This window comes from Podarcis cretensis, assembly GCF_951804945.1.
Source record: "Podarcis cretensis genome assembly, chromosome: 11".
NCBI classification, from domain to species: domain Eukaryota; kingdom Metazoa; phylum Chordata; class Lepidosauria; order Squamata; family Lacertidae; genus Podarcis; species Podarcis cretensis.
This window is the reverse complement of record NC_137180.1, coordinates 46991427-47015377: the sequence shown is the minus strand read 5'-3', so window position 1 is coordinate 47015377 and position 23951 is coordinate 46991427. Positions and strand designations below refer to the sequence as shown.

Genomic DNA, 23951 nt, shown 5'->3' with positions numbered 1-23951 from the left:
CTGTAAAGGGAATGTGGACAGTGGGAAGCAGCAGAGAGAGCATTGAGCTTAAGGGAAGAGAGAAAAACTTTAGCTACATCCTAAGTTTAAGTAAGGTAAATGGCAACTCCATCTCATCTCCCTCAATATTTTTGGGGAGGGATTCATTTTATCAAACACACCCCCATTCCACCTAATGAATGGTTGAAAAAGACAGTTCTGAAATCTTCAGCAATGCTCTACTCTTAGGACATATGTAAAGCACTCCTTATTTCAGTGATTGTCATATATTGATACCAAAGTACTAACGTCCATTGATATTTATTCTGAATATACCATGCTACCGAAATATGTCTGTCTATCTGGATGTTCTTCCGTTAGGAGAGGAGTTTTGACGTCTATTTTAAGGCAAGCACTTCCCAGGATGAAAGGATTCCATCCTCATCTTGGTGCATTTCATGGCCCCCAATGCACAGAGGGTGTATGTCCTCTTTGGACGCCCTCTTCTGGTCTGGATGCAGTAAAGGTGGCCCTCATCCTTTGGGCACTGGTTTGGAAGCAAGCAGGTACACCGTGATTCCGTTTCTGTGAATGGGAAATGGCTTAGAGTCAGCTGAACATGATTTCTGTTGGCTTGTTCAGAGCAGGGGTGGATCACTTTCCGTCCCCCAGATGCTGCTGAAATACAAATGACATCATCCCCAACGAACATGGCTGATGGCTGGGGATGATGGGAGTTGTAGTTCAGCAGCATCTTTCAGGCCAAAGGTTCTCCACGACCTGATCAAAGGTTTATGCAGTGTATCATCCTGTTTTCTACAAGATGTTTATAGGAAACCCACAAACAGGAGAGTTAAAAAAAGCAACAGTCTTTTCTTGCTGTTGCTTAGTTATTGGTTTAACCTATATCTGCTTTCCCATCAAATGGTACTCAGAGTTGAGTTGGTACTCCTCACTTCCTTCTGTAGCATGTGTAGAAACCGCCTTGTTGACTGCTGAACCTACTACTGGTTTCGTCTGCTCCATCTGCCAGAGCCTGTCTTTGCATGCAGGGAGAAGTCCTAACTCACTGAGGGTTTGAGACCCATCGGCTATCCTCACCTGGTTTAGCTGGCCAGTCAAAACCATTCCCGGGGTGTGGCTGCTGTCGCATGCTGACAGCTTCTAGGAGCCACAGGAGAGAGCTGAGTGCAGGTTGGGGACCAAAGGTGGACAAATTACTCCAAGGAGCACAGTGTCCCCCATGAGAGGTAAAGGTAAAGGGACCCCTGACAGGTAAGTCCAGTTGTGAACGACTCTGGGGTTGCAGTGCTCATCTCGCTTTACAGGCCGAGGGAGCCGGCATTTGTCTGCTCCGCAGACAGTTTTTCCAGGTCATTAACAAGCCGCTTCTGGCGCAACTAAACACCGACACCAGAGCAGCGCACGGAAACGCCGTTTACCTTTCCGCTTGAGTGGTACCTAATAATCTACTAGTTTTTGAACTGCTAGGTTGGCAGGAGCTGGGACCAAGCAATGGGAGCTCACCCTGTCGCGGGGATTTGAATCACCGACCTTTTGATTGGCAAGCCCAAGGCTCAGTAGTACCCCACACACTATATAAAGTGTAAAAAATAGGGGATTACGTCAAATATGATCTTCGAATTCATCATAACATAATAATGGAAATGCTGTCCGTAAGCTTCTTTTGCATGACAAGGCCTCCTTCCAAGCATATATCACATATTCATTTTGACACATTGAGGGCATTCAATTGCAATGCCAGCAGTGGTGGTTAATTTAGGAATACCAGCTAAAATACACACCACCTATTTCTGGAATAAATCAGTTGCACCTCCATTAGCAGAAGGTTTTTAATAGAACTTGGGATTTTGCCTTTGGGGCCATTCAGACACTATGCCCTCACCACGATCTGACATGACAAGAGTAAGCCAGCACAAGCTTCAGGGTCCTATGCTTCCTCCCTCTTCTCACTGCACATGGTGCAAAAATAACAACAATAGTAGTAACAAAGTCTGATCCTAGCTTGTGACAAACTGTAGTTTGCTTTTGCATCCAAACCTGTTATATTCTTTGACAACATCTGACTCAGAGGCAGGCTCAGCCTTACCCTGCTCCCAGATCATCCAAAGTTAGATTATCAGGTTTTAACAAACCTTTCCAGGCCAGAGGACAGCCCTCCAATTCATCTATTATTATTATTATTATTATTATTATTATTATTATACCACCCTATACTCGGGGGTCTCTTAGCACCTCCATGCCATAGAAGTCAGAATAGGGCAACTGGTCTTTAAATGAAAATATGGTTCCTCAGAAGGGGCGGGGCAAATAGGAAGTTGAGGCCAGCCAGCCTTCATAAGAACTCACTATGGTGTTGGGGCAATAACGCTCTGAGTGAATACTTCCCGGTGAGCTCTCCAGGGTGCTGACAAGCTGCCTTTTCCCCCTGGTTGGAACATGGTAGCTCCCTCCTGACTTGCCTTGCTATGGCCTTGCTTTTGGGGATGTGACCTCTGTCGTATCAGTGAGTGCCTAGTGTTCACCTGGCCTCTGCTAGGACCCTAAACCGGGAGAAGGAGAGAGAAAAATCCAGCAGAAATGGTTTGTTTGGCTACAAACCAGGACAGCAAACTATGAGTACAGGCAAAACAGCAAACTCCCATCTGCTACATAACATGGCTGTATCAGACATTAGTCTTACTCAGACTAAACTCACTGAAGGTCAACTAATTTCAACTAAGTTGCCAATTAATTTCAGTGGGCCTACTCTGAGCAGGGCCAGCCCACAACATTTTGGAACCTTGGGCAGACCCCAGGATGGCTCCTCCTCCCGTCCAGGGAAGAAGGGTAGAAGGAAGATCTACATCAAGTACAGGGGGGTTGGGAAGAAAGATTGACATTGGGATTGGCTGCCCCAGTGAATCTTGCCACCTGAAGCAGTTGCCTCACCTTGCCTTATGGGTAGGCTGGCCCTGACTCTGACTCAGTTGGATACAGCCCCATAACTAGAGCTTTCTATTATGTGTAATCCTAATGCGAAATCATTAGCACTAACTGCTTTAAATCAGGTGTCACCTCCCTTGTCAATATTTTGAACCACCACTTGTAAATAATATATAATGTTTTGTTTTTCTAATCTCTTCTGATGCAACTGGAAGTTGCTTCCATCAATGAAACAGTCTAATGACAGTACTGAGACCAAGCTCTTCTACCTAGGGCTGCCTTGGCCTGTAGCAGTCAGATTGTAACTGCAGATTCCAGAGGGGATATTATTTCTCTGCCTCCAAACATTACATGTTATTTTCATAAAGAAAAATAGTTCTCATCCAAATTGGAAGGATGAGTGAGTGCGCTTTTGCTTCAGGTGTGAAAGCGTCTAGAGTGGGTTCTGCTTCTGCTTCTGGCTAAAAGGAAGATGATTGTCTTGGGGGAGGGGGGAGAAGGGAGAATTTAACCAGACAAACCATATTTTTCCTGGCAGAAAACTTATTCATGTGTTCTCAGCCAAGGCAATTTACGAGAAAAGCCACAATTGTTATCACCCTGTTGCACAGTGAACAACAAGTTGCATAACAAACATTGACACGAGGTTTCGTTTCTGCAGAGATCTACTAACCAAAAAGGCATTTTCTTGCAGCCGCTTTCCCCCTGAAATCCCATAAATAAACATGGATCTCACACATGTTCTCCCCCCCCTCTCATTTAAGAATATGATTTTGAAATGTCTTGGAAATGAAACAGCATGACCATCTCCACATTTTTTTCCTACTCAGTAATAAGCCCTCTAGATTTCAGTGCCACTGACTTCTCAGGAAGTATGTGGAGGAGTGCAGAGGCATTAGCAAAATTATTTCAGTAGTTGTAGGTTGATCGCCCACTAGCAAACAGACAAGTCAAAAGGCAGGTGACTTTTGGACCAAGCTTGACAAGGTGGGAGCACTTTTAGATGCCCAAGTGACAGAAGTGGCTAGAGGAGGTTGATCTCTTACCACCTCCAGATTAGATTAATGTGCTTTGCAAGGCGATCCATTGAAGACAGTAATAATAATAATACCTTTATTGTCAATGTACAACCTGTGTACAGTGAAATTAACTGAGCCTCCCCCCAACACAAACACTCAATCTCATTGCACTCTGTGTGCTTGTCGCACAACACACCCACCCCAAAAGTCAGTTGCACTATATTATTTTTCGTTCAGCAGCCTAACAGCCCACGGATAGAAACTGTTTTTTTAGCCTGTTGGTACAACTGGTTATACTTCTATATCTCCTGCCCGAGCTAGAAGAAGAGGTGCTGCTCAGGGTGTGAATCATCCCTGAGAATTTTTCTCGCTCTCTTAAGGCAACGATCCCTTGCAATGTCATCTAGCAGGCTCAGGGGACAGCTCATGATATCATGTGCTGTGTTCACCACCCTCTGTAAAGACTTTCTGTCTGTGGCTGTCAAGCCAACATACCACACTGTGATACAATATGAGAGGACACTTTCTATTGTGGACCGGTAGAAGGGTGGTGCTGTGGTCCAAACCACTGAACCTAGGGCTTGCTGATTGGAAGGTCAGCGCTTCAAATCCCCGTGATGGGGTGAGCTCCTGTTGCTCGGTCCCAGCTCCTGCCAACCTAGCAGTTCGAAAGCACATCAAAGTGCAAGTAGATAAATAGGTACCGCTCCAGTGGGAAGGTAAACGGCGTTTCCGTGCGCTGCTCTGGTTCGCCAGAAGCAGCTTAGTCATGCTGGCCACATGACCCAGAAGCTGTACACCGGCTCCCTCGGCCAGTAAAGCGAGATGAGCACCGCAACCCCAGAGTCATCCGCGACTGGACCTAATGGTCAGGGGTTCCTTTAGCTTTTTAGAAAGAGGTCATCAACTGTTGTTTAATATTGTTCTTTCGCAAGACCCTGAGAAAATAGAGTCTCTGTTGGGCCTTCCTAACCACTTGAGTTATATTGTTTTTCCAAGTGAGGTTTTCATTAAGGTAAACTTCCAGGAATTTAAAGGAAGAGAGCCATATGGGGACTCATAGCCCCATATGGGGATTAATATATCCCATATCAAATGGCAGAGAGGCAAGGAGTGGGCTTGCAGCAATTAGTCCCACCCTGACATCATGTTCTCCTTCCTGGATTCTCAAGTTTACTGCACAAACGTCTGCAGGGAGTAGGCTTCACATGTGTAGTTGCCTAACCAGAGGCAACCTCAGATTCTACAACTCTAATTGTTCAGGGTTCCAAACTCCCAGTTTGCAATCCTGTATTGTGGACAAACCACAGTTTGTAAGAATTGGATGCAAAGGCAAACTTTAAGTTGCAAGCTAATTTGACCAAACAGCAACAGGAAAATTAGTGTTATTGTGATAATCAATTAATACAATTAATCGTTACTATATGCGTGCATATGTTACACACACACACACACACACACACACACACACTGTGATTGCTTGGATTTATATTCTGACCAGTCATGGATTTACGTAGAAGCTAAACAAGCTATAGCTCAGGGCATCACTCTCTTGCCCCCCCCCCAAAAAAAAAAAATTAAAGGAAAAAACACCTGGATATACATTTCCAAAATATAAGATAAAAACAAAATAAAATAAAACCTACATACAGCAACAGTGTTTTGTGTTGTGCAGGCTCCTATTTGTTATGTGCAAATGGCTTTAGATACCTATTAGGTCCATACATTACCATATAGCTTATATTCAACACAAAAAACAGCAATAATTTGTTGTTGGCAAAGGACAGCTGGACATATAAAGGACCTCATTACCTTCAGTAGCTTAAGGCCTCATCAAACCTAAATCCAGCCCTGATTCTGGTGATAGAAGCATGCATCTATAGTTTTTCATAATTTATGTATTAGCTGAAATTGTATATTTTCTCTTAACACTTAACTGTCTTTTTTCAACATGCCTTTCATTTTACGTTTAAAAAGTTAATCCTTCCAAGTCAATAAACTTACCTGAGCATGTTTCCCAGTCATAACACACATCATATCCACAAGGTTCTTTCTTTGTGCTGTTTGCTGAAAAGCTTGCCCTCTCGATGGCCCAGTTCAAAGGCGTGTCATGGCGGCAGGGTCCAGAATGGAGGAAATGGAACTCTTCGGAGCCATTGCACCTTTCAGCCAGATACCAGCAGCTCGGTTTTGTAAGGGCTTGTTCAGATGCCCCATCCAGCACACAGATCTCTTCAGAGTAGAGACTGTCAAGAGATAAGGGTGAGGCCTGGGAGACAATATGGTCCCACCGTTTGTTGCTTGCTTTTCTGAAGTAGCCTTTTAACAGACTAATGCATCCCCAGAACACCTGATCTTCCTTTGCTGCTTTAAAAAAAATTACATTGAAAAAAGAAGTACACAGGCTTTTCACAGCTATTCCAGAGTTCAAGAGATGCCAAGGACTTTGCTGCTTCGTATCTGCGCTTGTGTTGGGCTCCAGTTTATGCCCTTAATCCAGGGGTCAGCAAACTTTTTCAGCAGGGGTCAGGTCCACTGTCCTCAGACCTTGTGGGGGGCTGAACTATATTTTTTTGGGGGGGGGAATGAATGAATTCCTATGCCCCACAAATAACCCAGAGATGCATTTTAAATAAAAGCACACATTCTATTCATGTAAAAACACACTGATTCCCGGACCGTCTGTGGGCCGGATTGAGAAGGCGATTGGGCCAGATCCGGCCCCTGGGCCTACCCATGCCTTAATCTAGCATTAGGACAAAATTAAGTCATCATTACTCTTGACAAGTGCATTCATCTTACACATCTCACAATTACACAATAATTATTGTATTTTAATATTTTGTTGGAAGCCACCCAAAGTGGCTGGGGAAACCCAGCCAGATGGGCAGGGTATAAAATAATTACTATTACTGTTGTTGTTGTTGTTGTTGTTGTTGTTGTTGTTGTTGTTGTTGTTTTACACTGGATAGAAATGCATCTCCCTTCACAACCATCTAGTTCTCCATAAAGTCCTTATTTAAGCATGAGATTGCAGGTATTGGGAATTTCAGAGTCCTCCAGAAAGTTGATGTGCAATTATGCCTGCATAGATCACTGAGCTCCAGGCTCCCCCACCCTCCTGTTCCACTTGTTCTGATCTTACCTTTAACATCAGTTTACAGCCACCATAAAGAGGAGTCAGGACTTTGAAGGGAATCATTAAAATATTTATTTATTTTATTTATTATATTTGTATACTGCCCTTCATCCATAGATCTCATTTGAAATAGTGTGTGTGTGTGTGTGTGTGTGTGTGTGTGTGCTGGTGGCTTACCCTAGGCAGACCCTTTTGAACAATGGCATCAACACTTTAACAGAGGTCGCCAGTGTGGTGATCACGTGCCCACAAGTGCCCACCGTGGCCTTCCCTGATGCCCGCAGGGTCCCCTCTCTATATTGAAATTTGATCTGAAAGAATAAGTCTATTGTAGGCCAAGAGAACAGGTAGCAGTGTGTGTGCTTGGTTGCAGTTTTGCAGCCCATGAAAGTTTCACAGGTTTGCAATGTGCCCACAGGCCCCGAAAGGTAAAAGGCTGACAACCTCTTCTTTAGAACAACAGCATCAACACATTTACTCCGTTTCCTTTGGCATTTTGACATCAGGTTGTTGTTTCAGAGAGCTTTGAGACCTCCCAGAATCTGAGATGGTTTTTCCTCCTGGCTGTTTTTCTTTGTGAAGCATCTTCTGCCAAATTGCTTTGTCACTTTTCTTCTTCTTGCTGTTGGTTTTACCTGATTGCTGCTGTCTAATTTGATTAGGTCCAGTTGATTAATTTTTTAAAATACTATTAAGCTTTGGTTATGGCATGTGTGTTTGTTTATTTAGGGCTATGCAAAATTTGCTGGACCCAAAAGGTAGGATATGAATGTATTAACAAATAAATATGGGTGCACAAAGGAAGGAGGGAAGACAAGCTGCAGGACACCCCTATTCTTATCACCAAATAAACTTTGACACAGATCATAATCTGTGAGGCAGAATGCACAACATCAGATGTGTATTATGTGGTCCACCAGGAACGCAACACCCCTCCTGTTTTTGCTGTCCTACAACTACAGGAAGATTGCTGAGCAACCGTCAGGCCACAAGACCAGGTTTATGGTCAGAATTAACTTCATCAGGCTTACTTACTCACAGTCCTCCTCAGCAGATATACAAACGCACTGAGACTCCACCTCTTTTTGTCCAAGTGGACAATTCCCTCTTGAATTCATCTGCTCATCTGAAGAAAAAGAATTAAGCAAGCATCACATATTGGCGGTTCACATCTACGGGCTTCATGGTGGACCGCCAAGTAGGTGAGCGAAGTTTCATTATCCTAACTAGTCTGGAAGAAGAACAGAAGTTCTGGACAACCCACAGCCCTGGACAACCCACAGCCCACCAACCCTGTATCATTGCCTATTGAAGGTTTGACAGCCCATTGGGTCCCAGCTGGCTAGCAAGCCAAATTGAATGAGCCCTGAGTGGGACACCATATCCTGGCTGGCAGACAGTGTTTGATTTATCATCTCACAGTTTGTGCATGTTTGATAGAGAGCCAGTGGTTGTCCCCTGCTAAGCCTTCAGCACAGGGTGAGGAAAATACATTAAATGGTGAATACATGAGAAGCCTAATGTCATGAGTGCAGAAACTGGCATTGGTAGGGACTTACCTTCCTTGCAAGTAAGTGATATCAAAACAGGAGGTGTCCATGACAGATCAGCCCCACAGGTGTACTTCTTTTGGCCAGTAACAACACGACCACCTGGGCAACTCAGGTGGATGATGTCCCCAATCCGGTACTGGAATTTAAATGGGGTGATTCTGATATCATCGGAGATGGGTGGTCTGGAACAAGTCGACACTGGAGTTTAAGAGATAAATTTGGATGTCTGAATGAATAAGTTGATCATTGGATGAAGGGTGGTGGGAGGTAGGAAACATCCCACTTCCTGAAAATGTTATGGGAGAACTGGGATAAATGTTGCACCCAATGCTCTTAAGTGTGTGTGTGTGTGTGTGTGTGTGTGTGTGTGTGTGTGTCTGTCTGTGTGGAATACACTTCTGCCTACACAATGGGACTTCACATTCCTCTGTGCCCAAAAATCTGCTCTGCAGTGGGGGTGGGGGGCAGCCTCTGGATCAGATTTTGGATGTGCATGAGAAGCTGCAGGTGGTGGGGAGGAGGAATGTGAAAACCCATTGTCTGAGTCCGTTTCCACAATGTTGGATTCTGCCCATAGATGATAAGAAGCTTCACTTCTATTCTTTACACCATAGACAGGGAATCTGTGGTCCTCTATTAGATACTGGTGGCCTGTAATTCCCATCACATCTGCCCATTGGCTATGCTGGCTGGAGCAGATGGGAGTTGTGGAGTCCCAAAGAACATCTGGAAAGCCACGGGTTCCCCATCCCCACTTTCCACCCAAGCTATTCTGCTGCTTCTTACATTGGCACTCGACCGTGTGTTGATTCCATGTTTTGTCCGGCAGGCACCTGAGGAACTGGTACCCAACAAGGTTATAGCCACTCAGGCAGACGACTTCTGCTTCTTCTCCAATGGAATAGTGTGGTTTCTCATTCTGCAATCAGGGTAAGAACAAGCCATGAAGTGGGTGATTCACTGGCTAAATGATAAAAACTAGATGACCCTGAGGTCTAGTGTTGGGGGAGAGAGGTAATAACACTTAATTAAGTATAACATGCAGCTCCTTCCAAAGCAGCAGTGAGAAGATTAGGAGCAAAGCTGGGTTGTCACACACACCTCTTGGGGAAGGACAACACACCCCCACAGGCAGCAGTGATGGCCACAAACCTGAATGGTTTCAAAAGTGTATTGGCCAAATTCATGGAGGTAGTCTTATATTCATAGTCTTATCAGTGATTGCTATGCTCTGCTTCCATGATTAGAGACAGCAAGTCTTCTAAATACCGGTTGCTGTAAACCACAGGTTGGGCGGGGAAAGAGTGCTTTTGTGCTTGGGTCCTGTTAGTGAATTTCCAACAGGTATCGGGGGGGGGGGGGCAAGGTAGGAACAAGATGCTGAACTAGGTGGGCCATTGGCCTGATCCAGCATGTTCTTACATTCTTAATCCAGGTCTTTTAAAATTGTGCCATATTGCTACTGAATGGTCTCTCCATCTTTGGTTTTGGTGAATGTCTAACTAGTTCTGGCACATTTTAGTCTGTACATGCTCACAAAACCATTTCAAAAAGGTGATTCTCATGAACATGTTCCAGGATTTGTGCCCTGAGCCAAAGCCTTCTGCCAGATGGTTTGAGACACCTCCCCCCCCCCAAAAAAAAACCCCTTTCTGTTGCAGTTTGTGAAATGTTCCTCACCCTGATGAATCCATTTTCTGGAGGTACTGGAGTCAGGCATCCCAAGTCTTGTTCAGGTTGATACATATCTACTTCTCTTACGGCTTCATCGTCATTTATGCAAGGAGCCCCTCTGAAAATGCATGAGTTAGGAGCTTATTAAACAAACAAGAGTAACAGAGAAGACATTACAGAGTGCAGTAAAGCTGTCACCCCCTCCACATCAGCATGGCTTCATTAGTGTCAGATTCATTTCTGTTTGTGTACACACCAGGTGGTGTTAACTGAGTGGGAGTGTCCATGGAGAAGATCCTAGGTCCAGCTCCCAGCATCTCTAGGTACAGCTGGGAAAGACCCTTGTCTGAAACCTTGGAGAGCCACCTCTAGTCAGTGCCTTCCCCAACCAGATATTTTGGACTACAACTCCCATCATCCATTACCATACTGGAGCTGATAAGCTTTGCAGCCACAAAATCTGGAGGGCTAGATAGACCAGTGGCTTAACTTGGTATAAGAAAACTTCCTGAATTCCTATGTACCACCCACCTCCTCCAGATTCAGGGAGGGCTCCAAAATGCTAGTGCCAGCACTATTTGGGTTGCACCTACACGGTGACCTTGAAAAGGGACTGCTTTGTTTTTATCCGGTGCACATTCACTCCCTCTGGTGCACTCACTTGTCTTTATCACTCAGCACTGCAGGATCAGGGGATGGGGCAAACTTTAGGGTACAGTAAGATATGTAGCTTGAATTTGAGCAAAGGACTCTGTGCACTGGTGGCACTACACGGATGATGTGATTCTTACTTGTCTTCAAACAGTGAAATATAGCAGTCTTCCTCTCCTTCTCCATCACCTTCACAAGGTTTTCCTCCACTTGTGGGCGGGGGGTTGTTGCACAACCGAGTTCTCCTCCTCTTGAAAGATGCATCACATGAACTCCAGGCAGACCAGCAGCTCCAGAAGCCATCTACTGCAACTAGCATTCAACACAACAAGGTGCAGATGTGAGCTCATCTAAAGACCACTGGTATCAACAGAAAGCCTGTTACCAAACTCAGTGGCTGCATCCATATTTAATAATCCCAGTTTCCTGCTTTATGGTTTAGTGTGAACAAGCAGAAGTGTACTCTCGCATTGCCCGATCACCCCAGCTTCACTTCTCCCCTGGTGTGAGCAGAATAAGCAAACCCTAACAGGCCACTAACACTAGCCAACTTCAAGAGATGACTTGCTGGTTGTGACTTCTTAGGGAGGAACAAATCCTGATCTCTGGTTCAGATGCAATGGGACACCAAGGCCTCTTGGATGGTTTGCCCTGCTCATGCCAGGGGAGGAGGAAAGCCTTAGAAACTGGACAAATTGCAGAAGCACAGCGCTCATTCCCAGTAAGCCATGATAAGCAGAAAGTCTGGCTTATTGTTCTGGAAAGCCAGTGTGGAGACCAGGTTCAAATCCCCCAAGGTCGCTGCCTCTCAACCTAACCTACCCCACAGGGTTGTTGTGGAGATTAAATGAGGAGAGGGATGAAGCATGTACCATCCCCTTGAGATCCTTGGAGGAAAGGTTGCGGATCGGTGGAGTAAATGCTTTGCACGCAAATTACCCCCACTTCAGTTCCAGGCATCTCCAAGCAGGAGAGACCTCTTTTCTGAAACTCTGGAGAACTGTTGCCAGACATTGTAAACATTGCTGAGTTAGGTCTGGCTTAGCATAAGGCAGCTTCCTATGTCTCAATGCAGCAACTGAGTTTTGTCTCTCTCTCTCTTTCTCTTTCTCTCTCTCAGCACACCTTTTGTAATAATGTTGTCTCACCCCTTTCTAAAACCATCAAAAACAGTTCCACAGCCAATTCCATGATTCATTCATTCAACCAATCTGTATATTAGTCATCCGACAAGTGTTCTCTAGGCGACATGGTGCATGAAAACAGATTTTTTAAAAGATCACGGTCCCATTAGAACAATGATTGATAAAGCAACTCTAAAAACAAAGTGAGCACTTCAAAGCTGAGAACTATAGAGTGACAGACAACATGTTTGCCTTGAGCCAAGTGTAATCAGGAGCAGAAAACCTAACAAAATAATAATTCTCAGCCTTTCCATTGTCGCTCTTCTTTTCTACTCCATGGCCCCATTAGCAGGTCAGATATAACCGACTATGCAGGCACACCAAGGACTCAGCTATAAAGCTGCAAATAAAACATTTTAATAATGTTGTAAAGTGCATTGTAGAAATGTGACACTAGATGGCGATGGTGAGCTATGGCAAATTCAATATATTTATCAATATTATTTTTTTTAAAAAAAGCATTTTTACGTTTTTTATATGTGTCTAGATTCCACTCAAGAAGCTCCTTGGGCAGCAATATTTTTTACGGCCATCTACAAAGTCATGCTTTGGGGGGGGCGGGTTTCCAGGATCCCTTGCAACACTGGGTTTTAGATGGCAACCTCTTTCATTGTGTACAGCTGTTGTCCCTATGGCGATCACACAGGGTCCCCAGACGTTTCACCATCTATTGATCCCTGTGCCACCACTTTATTTCTCACTGCCACCACCCAGGCCCTACCTGGTACAATACTGAGTCCAGTCAGGGTTAAATTGGAACATAAACTTTTGTTTATTTATTGCAGTTTAACAAGTGTGTGATTTAATAAACAATATCGGTCAATTACAATCATGGGGTGCCTATCCAGACCTATAACTTCCGCTACTTGCTCTCACTCACTAAACCACCTCTCAGATATTTACTTGTCTTCCTAGCCCCTAACTATTCCTAACTCAGCTTATTTCACTACACTAACTCAACCTACCCCAGACTCTATCCCAATTCACTCCCACTCCAACCAACCACCCAACTCCCAACAAACTCCCCCCTTTGCCCCTCCCAGAGCTGGTTTTATAGTCCCTCTGACTCCACCCCCTGGGTTCTGATTGGGTAACCTGTTTAACTATTTCACCTCCAGCACTCTCATATGTTAACGTCACAGTTCCCCTGCCCCCAAGATAGCACCTGTCACAGGACTCCAGGAAACATCCCAGAGGCTGTGTCCTGCAGCTACATGGGGCAGCAAAAAATGTTGCTGGCCAACCATTCTGATATGTTCACTCTTACTTTCACCAGCTTGTGTCTCAACCATTTAGCACTAGCACCAACATTCCAGGTGAGACTGCTGCATTGGCGTTGTACCTGGAGCTGCCTTTGAAGACCCCATGATTACTTCACTCAGTACAAAATGTAGCAGATGGGTAGCCAAGGCTCAAATGGTACAAGGCACCATATGCATGCTGAATACCTGACTGGTAGTCTGGGGCTCGTATCTCACAGTTATCACCGTAAGTTCCAGCTTTGCAGATACACAGGCATTCGGTCCCAGATAAGACAGGGTGACCATTGTTGGGGCATGGGGCACATCGGCATGGATCATATTTCTCCATATATTCTGAAAAAGCCTTCCTGAGATTCCTGCGTTTGGTCACAGCACATGGGAAGTTCTTCACCAAATCCAAAATGGGGGTCACCTAAGAAGGAATTATGCAGAGTTTCTCAAATGTTGTCATGGTGAAATCCCCTAGGCCTTGTTTGGCCCTTCTCTATACAACCAAGAAAAAAACAAATATTTCTCTTGTGTTTTCTGCTTTTTCTGTACAAGGGCAGTTGAATTACAGAATCATGTCACTGGAAGAGGTGTCTAGAAGACCAGCCAGGTGCCCCAGCATAGATTAAATGAAATGGGAGGAATCAGGACTTGCACAGACAAGGAACAATTTTACATAAATCAGCACATATGCAAATGGAAAAAATAATAATCCTCACTTCTTCTTTTTCGTCTAGGAGAAGTGAGCATCTTACCATCACAGTAAGACCTGTTTTCCTTGTATCTACTCTTTATTTTGCTTTCTATCTCTTACCTCAAAGTCAACCACCACTGGGTTTTCCTTGGTTGATTCCATCCAGTTGGTAAAGATAGTTTGTCCCGGGAAAGACCCTTTTTTCTCCCAGCCTAGCGCTGCAGCATACTGTGCCCTTCCACCCTTGACCAAGGAAATAGACCGTTCAGATGACTTCAGCATGGAACCTAAGATGGATATGAAATCAGCAAATGCAACACACAAACACACAGAGAGAGTAAGGTGATGAGGAAGGGTCATGAACTGGAAGTTCCAGCTGCCAACTGGGGGTGCCAACTGGAGGTGCCTTACTTCCTATACCCTTCTTGGTCTGGGCTTTGAACCAGTCAGTTAGAGGAGGATCCATAATGGAAGAGTGGCCTCTCAGCTACAGTACTGACTTGAGTGATGTCAGCTGACCCCACAGCCAGAAAGTGATCAGCTGACTCCGCAAACCATTGGAGGGGGACCAATACCTATTCCACCCTCCCTCCCTCCCTTTCTGTCTCGTCTGAGCAACTTGTTCCAATGGCTAGTAACTGTCCTAGCTCCCACTGGCTGCAGAACTCGAGCTTGGATTACTTTTTCATCCAAAAACTTTGATGTTAATTGTTAGTGTTTTGAATTTTACTGTATTACTTTCTTTCTTAGTGGGTCATGCAAACCACTATTCTGAATAATGCTTTTCATAGGGTAAAGGGGCACTGGGGGGCGATACTATAGAACCAAGTGTGGGAGGCAGCCTGCAAAAGTTTAGATACTGGTCAGACCTGGCCAGTGGTAACCATTGTGGTGTCTTTCGGACTACACTTCCCAACAATTGTGACCATTTGGTCATGCTGCCCAAGGTTGAATTTCAACAGCTCCTAGAGGGCACCACATTGACTACCCTTGGACTAGTGTCTTGGGAATCTTAAATGCAGAATATGGGGAGCCCTAGATGCGGGTGACGCTGTGGGTTAAACCACAGAGCCTAGGACTTGCTGATCAGAAGGTCGGCGGTTCGAATCCCGTGAGCTCCCGTTGCTCGGTCCCTGGGGTGAGCTCCTGTTGCTCGGTCCCTGCTCCTGGTCAACCTAGCAGTTTGAAAGCATGTCAAAGTGCAAGTAGATAAATAGGTACCGCTCCAGCGGGAAGGTAAACGGTGTTTCCGTGCGCTGCTCTGGTTCGCCAGAAGTGGCTTAGTCATGCTGGCCACATGACCTGGAAGCTGTACGCCGGCTCCCTCGGCCAATAAAGCGAGATGAGCGCCGCAACCCCAGAGTGGGTCACGACTGGATCTAATGGTCAGGGGTCCCTTTACCTTTACCTTTAGGGTAGGATAGCTACCTTCATAGCTCTCGGTCATTTTACTTCTGACGCAATCGTAATGAATATCTGTTTTCTTAATGAAGAAAAAATAGGTTCTTGTCGTTTCTGTTCGCACACAGCCTTCCATTTGTTGCTGGGTTAAGCCTAGACACCATTCAACAGCAGAAATAGCAAATGACATTTCACAAAGGAGAACTGAGCATCCACGATATCAAGCGCAATGGCACCTGATCCTTGAAATTGGTGGTTGTCAGGCTGCGGCCAGCAGCTCACACTCAAACCACAAGGCACGTTTGAAATATTCTTCCACTATGAGAACGTCACGTTTTTCTTTCTTTCCCCTTTTCAAGAGGAAGATCCAGTATCTCATGGCTGTGCAGGAAATTTAGCTTTCCCATTGTTCTAATTTAGCTTCCCTGCTAAAGCTAAGGAGCTTTGAAAGAAACAGCTCTATGGCTTTAACCCATTTCTTGCCTAAATTCTTTTCCTTTATATCCATTTTTCTCTCCCCCTCCCTCATTTGAGTGTGGTTGGAGGAAAAGCAGTATTTTACCCTTTTCCAATACAGTCATACCTCGGGTTAAATATGCTTCAGGTTGAGCGTTTTCAGGTTACGCTCCGCGGCAACCCGGAAGTAACGGAACGCGTTACTTCCGGGTTTCACCACTCGCCCATGTGCAGACGCTCAAAATGACATCATGTGCATGCACAGAAGCAGCGAAATATGTCCCACGCACGCGCAGACGCGCAGTCATGTGTTATGTTCTGCTCAGGATGCGAACGGGGCTCCGGAACGGATCCCATTCGCATCCAGAGGTACCACTGTACACGATGAAAAGGACCCCATCCCACTTCACTTCCAAGCAAATTCCACAAACCCAAGGTAGAGAAATGTTCCCAGACTCATGTTTCCCCATTCCATTCTCTGTTCCTTGAAAAAGTACCAATTATTGTCTCAAGATGTAGATAGGCATACCTGAATTTTTTGTCTGCTCTTCACTGTACTGGTAAAGAAGGTCATATTTGCCTCCCATTGAGCCAGATTTGTAGTAATGAGTCCCAAAGTCATCAAATATCCGGCTGTAAAGGGCATAGTTGTATTCCAGAGGCAGGCTGTTGAGGGCTTGTAAAAACACTCCAGAGAGGTGCAAGCCCGACTGCTTCACTGTGAAATTCGACACAGCAATAACCTTATGGACCCTAATGAAGTTGGAATTCTTGGAAATGGAAAAAGATTGATCATGATGAGAATTATTATGTTGTCTCTCCTCCACCCCTCTGCCCTGGCCTTAAAAACAACAACCCTATTTATCCTCTCTGGCCTATACAATGAACAGCTTGGTTGAGGGTGGGAAACCGGTGGCCCTCTAGATGTTTGCTGGACCCCAACTCCCAACAGCCATGCTGTCTGGGGATGATTATAATTGTAGTCCAAAACCTCTGTAGGGCACCAGGTTGGCAAAGGCTGTCTAGCACGGAGCTTCCATTTATCTGTGAAATCGTCATACACCATATATGCTCACCGGACTGCTTGGATCTGCAGAACTGGAACTGTTATAGGTGCCACATAATAGTCATTCCACACTTGCAAGAAATCAGCCTTTACATGTGGCAGTCCCTCCCTGCCACATCAAGCAGGCAACTTTACACTTTTAGGTGCCACCTAAAAGCATTTTTGTTTAGGCAAACCTATGCAGATATGTAAAATATTTGCATGTGTTTAAATCTGTGTTTATCTTATCACTGATTTCAATTATTATTTGACCGTTTTAAATACCTGTTTTTAACTGTCTTTACCAATAATTTTATTGTTTTACTCTTTTCATAAACCACGCTGAGAGTTTTTTTTTAAAAAAAAACAATCGATCAGTGTATACCTTTTATTTAAAAAGCAAACAGACAGACAATGAATAAACAGGAAGCAGCCTACACAAAGGGCTACACATTCTCACCATTTTGTGGGATGATTTGATGGCTTCGTGGAAGGAACTCGATGCCGTAGTTTCTGTGTTTGACGTTGACCCCCATAAATACGGGATTCCCCAATTATCTTTCCCGTGTCCCCTGAAATACTGCATATTGCTAGAAGAACATACCAAGGGTGTTAAATCTGTATAGTAATTTGTTTTCAGGTCATCTTCTCGATGCTTCACCTGTCAAGAGAGAGCCACAGATTCATGTTTGGGTTGGAGAAGAACAATGGAAATAAAAGCCTCTGGACTACAGCCAAATGAAATAAATGTGTTGCTTTGCCAAATTGCTTTAAATATAAACTATGTGATAAGTTACTTTAAAAAAAGCCATTATTTACAAAAGAAAAGAAAATGAACATGGATTTCAAAGAAAAAAAATTATTATGAATTGGTGCTGTTCAGAATTTTATACCGTTCATACAGAATTTGACTTCACCCCTGGAGGCGTACTGTCTCACAAGACAGACAGATGCCAACAACAAGAAGTCTACAGAATTTTGGACAATTTTATATACAAGTGCTGGTATAGCACAGAGGCGAAGAGATTGAAGGCTCGCTGGCCACCTTAGTTGCTAGTCCTACAGAAGGCCTTGCCAAGCCACCTGAAAGTGAACAGACTCAAGGTTTGCAGGGACACGAAATGTGCTCCTTTTGTCTTCACTCTTCAGAAGGACGCAGCTCCCGCCATAGAAAGAAAAATCCAGGACTTCTCCTCGGCTCTCTCCTGCCAGAATATGGTATCTAGAATGAAAGATAGATTAAGCAAAGTTGTAATTGAGCAAATAAAGATTAGATTACCTTTAAATGATAGAAAGCCTTTGTTGCTGTCTTGCACCTAATTTGCACCAAATCACCAAATTTGTTACACGTCACCCAGAAAAGTCCCACAAAAACAAACACCTCAGCACTCCAGGGTGGTCTCACCTTCATGGATGCTCTGGTGGGGCCCTTGCTTAAAGTTTGATTACCCTAATTCATAATTTTTTAATGTAAATATACAGCATATCCCACAAGTGTCCCAGAAAAACAGAGACATCCTGTTTTTTATCGCAAGAGAACGGCAGCCATTTTGGTTGCCGGGATCTTGTGCAATTTTGCGCTGTCTTTTCAGGGCCGCAATCTTGCATGGCAAGCCAAAACAGACAATTTGGGGCACTGTGCCTGAGAAAGTACTTTGCGGGGGCAGTGCAAAATAGTGCAAGATCACGGCATACAAAATGCTCTCACAATAAACAATGGGAAGACGGCATCTGGGAAGAAGACATCACGGATTTTTCTTCAAAGTGTTCGAGTCTTCCACTGGTCGTGTGCTATGATTTAGTACAAGCACCCCTCCCCCCCCCCCCGTGGCATCACATTTACAAAAATTGCCCCTATGAAGCCCAAGTGAAAGCTATATACAGTGGTACCTCTGGTTGTGAACGGGATCAGTTCCGGAGGCCTGTTCACAACATGAAAAGAGCGCAACCCGCAGCGGCGCGTCTGCGCACATGTGGGTTGCAATTTGCCGCTTCTGCGCATGCGTGTGATGTCATTTTGCACGTCCGCATATGCGCGAGTGGCAAAACCCGGAAGTAACCCTTTCCGGTACTTCTGGGTTGCCACGGGACATAACCTGAAGGAACGTTACATGAAGTGGACGTAACATGAGGTATGACTGTACCCCAGGCCCATGAGCTGCACACTGGGTATGGTCTTGACTGATGGGCGGCAGGTGTTCTTTATCCTCCCACAGTGCCTTTCATCTGAATTGTCTCCACAGTCATTGTCTCCATTGCATCTCAGTTGTCTGGCAACACAGCGACCTGTTTCGGAGAAAGAACAGCAGCATGACGACCTTCAGGTACGAGTAAGCCTCCCTCACGGCACGACTCAAGTTGTGCTAGCTAGGACTAATTGAACAGCCCAGCAGTGTATTTAATGACTACTTCAACAGAGCATAACCATATGTGGGAGAGAGGTTGTTTTTCGTTCTTATTTTCATTATGTATTTTGTGCTTTTAAATATTGTATTTTTATGTTGTGAACCACCCTGAGATCCACAAATGAAGGGCGATATACAGATTTAATAAATAATAAAATGCTAACAACAGGAAGAAATGTGCTGGTTTAAGAACCCGCAAAAGAGCACTCAAAATTGACAGGCCCTGAAGTAAAACAGCATCATAGAATCCCTGTTCCAACTATATATATAGGTGTGGTTTTTTTAATTGGAAAAGGGTTGCTTTTGTTTGTTTTATTTGTTTTGAGGGCGCTAAATATATTTAGAAAGTTTGTACGAGTTTAAACTTGTTTTAGTCTTTCCTATTGTAGTTTTAGCTTTCTGTATGTTTAAACTGTGGTTGCAAATCTTTTAGCGATACTTGTTTTCTTTTTTTGCAAATCGCTTTGAGGTATTTTCTACAATCCAGCAGTATATACATTTTATGAAATAAATAAAACAAATAATACTTTTTGGGGTAGTGGTGGTGGTTCTGAGCACCATCAGTTTTTCTTCTGTGAATTGGTTATTTTGTGGTGGGCACAACAGTTTATTATTTCCAGATGTGTCCTCTCACCCAGAAAAGTTGGTGACCACAGGCCTTGAGGTTCAGAATCCATGAGATAGAAATAGAGATGATATATAGATAGATGATAGATAGATGATAGATAGATAGATAGAAATATAGATAGATAGATGACAGATAGATATAGATAGATAGATGATAGATGATAGATAGATAGATAGATAGATAGATGATAGATAGAGAGAGAGAGATGATAGATAGATGATAGATAGATAGATAGATAGATAGATAGATGATAGAGAGATAGAGAGAGAGAGAGAGAGATAGATAGATAGATGATAGATAGATAGATAGATAGATAGATAGATAGATAGATGATAGATAGATAGATAGATAGATAGATAGATAGATGATAGATATAGATAGATGATAGACAGATGATAGATAGAGCTAGATAGATGATAGATAGATAGAGCTAGATAGATGATAGATGATGATAGATAGATAGATAGATAGATAGATAGATAGATAGATAGATAGATATAGATAGACAGACAGATAGATGATAGATAGATGATAGATAGATAGATAGATGATAGATAGATAGATAGATAGATGATAGATAGATGATAGATTATAGATAGATAGATGATAGATGATAGATAGATAGATGATAGATAGATAGATAGATAGATAGATAGATATAGATATAGATAGATAGATGATAGACAGACAAACACAGAGAGATGTATAAATGCAGAAAATACCATTTTCACACTGGAACTTATTCCCACAATTGACTTCCTCTATCCTGCATAACTTTGTGGGGAAGCATCTCCGGAAATCTGTCATCTGCTCAGTACAGGGTTGACCTCCAAACTGAGATGGCTGTACCAGAGACCTGACACGAAACTGAAATAGATGGAAATACAAGGGTGGAATCTCCCCACCTATGTCCATTTGACTCACAAGCAACCGCATATACGTGCAGGTCTGACTCATGCCAGAGCGCTGGAAAAACGGGACATCTCAGGATCCAATCAGAAACCAGGATTGTTGAGTGGTATGGTATAAGATCCTCCGGGCTTGGCTCAGCGGGTTGGATCTCGGCTGAGCTGGGAAGGGGAAGTCACAACTGTGTAGCCAATGCCGGCTCAATACATTTTGCTGCCTGAGCCAAAGGGCAAGATGGGGGTCTTTCCCGAGGCAGAAACAGAAGCCAGTGGAGTGACATTTGAACCCTACTTTAGTACTGGTGTCTTCCACTGCACTTGATGGCAGCAGGCTAGCATAGGGGTTTTAGGGCAGGCCACATGCTCACAGCTCACAGTACTCACTGAGGCTCCCCGCACCTCAGTGTCTGCCGCCTGAGGCACAAAGGCAGATTACAGAGTTCCGTTTTCTCACGTGTCCCTGCAATCAAATTGCTTACTTGCTTTTTAACGCATGGGTCACACTCTGACCAGGAGCCCCAGTCACTGATCTGGCAGTTAATGGGGCAGGCTTGCTGGTTGCAGGCCCGCGTCTCTCTCCACGTGCACAATCTGTCGCAAGAATTCTTATAATAGTAGGCATCGTAGTTGCTTTCCCTGCAAGATGAAGGTGCTGCAAATTAGTGCTGCTTCTTATGTTGGGGAAATGGTGGAGCGGGGTAGGGGAGGGTTTACATACAGGCCCAGCCCTCTCATATTCATTCCAGGCATGGACAGGGCCCTCCCTTGATGGCAACAAGTACTGTATTTTTTGCTCCATAAGGCGCACTGGACCATAAGGGGAAATCAAGAAAAAAAATATTATTTTCCCCCCAGCCCCAAAGAGCTAAAAAGGAAGCCAAGACAGCCAGCGGGATCCATCCTGCTGGCTGTCTTGGCTTCTGCCATAGCCGCGCGCAACCTCTCTGGCCGGGCAATTCTCCCATCTCCCGCAAAAGCCCACAGGAGCCGCGCACCCTTTAAGGAGCGCGTGGCTCCTGCAGGCTTTTCTAAGAGGAGGGAGAAGTGACTGACTGGCCGCGTCAATCCCTTCTCCCACCTGGGGAAAAGCCCGCAAGAGCCGTGTGGAGCTTGTGTTCGGCTCTTGGGGGCTTTTCCTGACTGCCTCCCCCTGCATTCGCTCCATAAGACGCACACAAATTTCCCCTTACTTTTTAGGAGGGGAAAAGTGTGTCTTATGGAGTGAAAAATGCGATATCTTGACCACCCCCTCCAGTCACATGGGGAGCATGAGAAAGGGCCCTATACAATTCTCCACTTATGGGTATAGGACTCCAATTACAATTCTCCACTTATGTGTATAGGCATGGCATGAGGCAGGAATCCTGGGCCTGTCAGGATGCCCTTCCCATGGGAAAGTTCTATATATGTCATAGAATCATAGAATTGCAGAGCTGCAAGGAACTCTGAGGGTCATCTCGTCCAACCCCCAGCAATGCAGGAAACTCAACACACGGTCTCCCATCCAATCTGAAATCGCACCGGACCCTGCTTAGCTTTGCAAATGTGCTAGAAATTTTATTGCTGCACCACGGTTCTTTACTGCATGGCACCCATCCCTGGTGCTGCCCCCTCCACTGCCCCCTGGAAAGCTCTGTTGGGGAGGGGTGGTCCCAGAGGATTCCTTGTCCAGGACCCTCTTGAATGTGGCCCTTGCCAAAGCATTGATTACTGATGGAAGAAACTAATGTGGGAAGCTTTTGCTTCCTTCCCTAACCTTCTCCTTTCTGGTTTGTCAGACAAAGCAAATAATAATTATGAATGGATGACTATATAAATTCAAATTATTGCTATTAAGAACTTCATGACAGTAAGAGCTGTTCAATAATGGTACAGACTACCTTGGAAGGTGGTGGACTTCACTGGAGGTTTTTAAACAGAGGTTGGATGGCCATCTGTCAGGGATTCTTTAGCAGTGATTCCTGCGTTGCAGGGGGGTTGGACTAGATATGGTAAAGGTAAAGGGATGCAGGTAGTGCTGTGGCCTAAACCACTGAGCCTCTTGGGCTTGCCGATCAGAAGGTCGGCGGTTCGAATCCCCATGACGGGGTGAGCTGAGCGCCGCAACCCTATAGTCACCTTTGACTGGACTTAACCATCCAGGGGTCCTTTAACTTTTAACTAGATATGGATTCCTTCCAACTCTACAATTCTATGATGATGATTATTTCTATAGCATATTTCTGGAAATTAAGTATAAGTTTGTTATTAATGAAGGTGAGATCTTTTCCCCCTCTGGTGTTCTAAAGGTGGGGAGGAGATCTTGTGATTGCTAATACCAACCTTGATCTGGTTTGCGTCCCATGATTACAAGTCTGTGAACAGCTGGACCAGGAGCTCCATGGGTAATGGTCACAGTAGCACCCAAAACTTTTCCTAATTATAAGGCTCAGTAGGATAAGGAATACCAAGCTGGTTCTCTCCATCGCCTGAAAGCGTCCAGTTACAAAGAATATGCAAATAAGTAGTAGTAGTAGTAGTAGTAGTAATGTAAGAATAATTTAATTCACTGTTTTACTTGTAGGAATAGTCAATAAATACACTATCCTGTTTCCAAGAACCAATAGTATGTCCTGGATAATCTTTTACACACCAGTAAGGACATGGGTGGAGCTGTGGTCTAAACCACAGAGCCTAGGACTTGCCGATCAGAAGGTCAGCCGTTCAAATCCCCGAGACGGGGTGAGCTCCCATTGCTCAGTTCCAGCTCCTGCCAACCTAGCAGTTCGAAAGCACGGCAAAGTGCAAGTAGATAAATAGGTACCGCTCCAGCGGGAAGGTAAACGGTGTTTTCCGTGCGCTGCTCTGGTTCGCCAGAAGCTGCTTAGTCACGCTGGCCACACAACCCGGAAGCTGTACACCGGCTCCCTCGGCCAATAAAGTGAGATGAGTGCCACAACCCCAGAGAAGTTCGCGACTGGACCTAACGGTCAGGGGTCCCTTTACCTTTAAGGGTCTTCATTGGGCTGTGTTGTTGTAA

At 44.6% G+C, this 23951-nt stretch overlaps 1 protein-coding gene across 1 annotated transcript; it reads right to left on the bottom strand.

Annotated features, from left to right (window-relative positions):
- Positions 1 to 284: 284 nt before the first annotated feature.
- Positions 285 to 23400, bottom strand: LOC307226202 (complement component C6-like). The gene is made up of 17 exons (XM_079994767.1): positions 23255 to 23400; positions 21412 to 21568; positions 20747 to 20891; positions 19136 to 19277; positions 18075 to 18213; positions 17452 to 17652; positions 16476 to 16716; positions 15518 to 15643; positions 14210 to 14376; positions 13594 to 13819; positions 11102 to 11273; positions 10317 to 10428; positions 9423 to 9555; positions 8643 to 8834; positions 8119 to 8209; positions 5949 to 6190; positions 285 to 564 (listed from the first exon to the last, which is right to left on the bottom strand). The coding sequence occupies exons 1-17, from the start codon at positions 23395 to 23397 to the stop codon at positions 383 to 385; spliced, it is 2811 nt and encodes a 936-aa protein (XP_079850893.1). The 5' UTR covers positions 23398 to 23400; the 3' UTR covers positions 285 to 382.
- Positions 23401 to 23951: the final 551 nt, after the last annotated feature.

Excerpts from the sequence above, each read along its gene's own strand:
- LOC307226202 (XM_079994767.1), bottom strand. The coding sequence starts at position 23,397 with ATGGAGAGAACCAGCTTGGTATTCCTTATCCTACTGAGCCTTATAATT. Across the intron at positions 17,653-18,074 it reads TTGAGTCTGTTCACTTTCAG|GTGAAGCATCGAGAAGATGA; the intron begins GTGGCTTGGCAA and ends CTCTCTTGACAG. Across the intron at positions 14,377-15,517 it reads AATGACCGAGAGCTATGAAG|GTTCCATGCTGAAGTCATCT; the intron begins GTAGCTATCCTA and ends TATCCATCTTAG.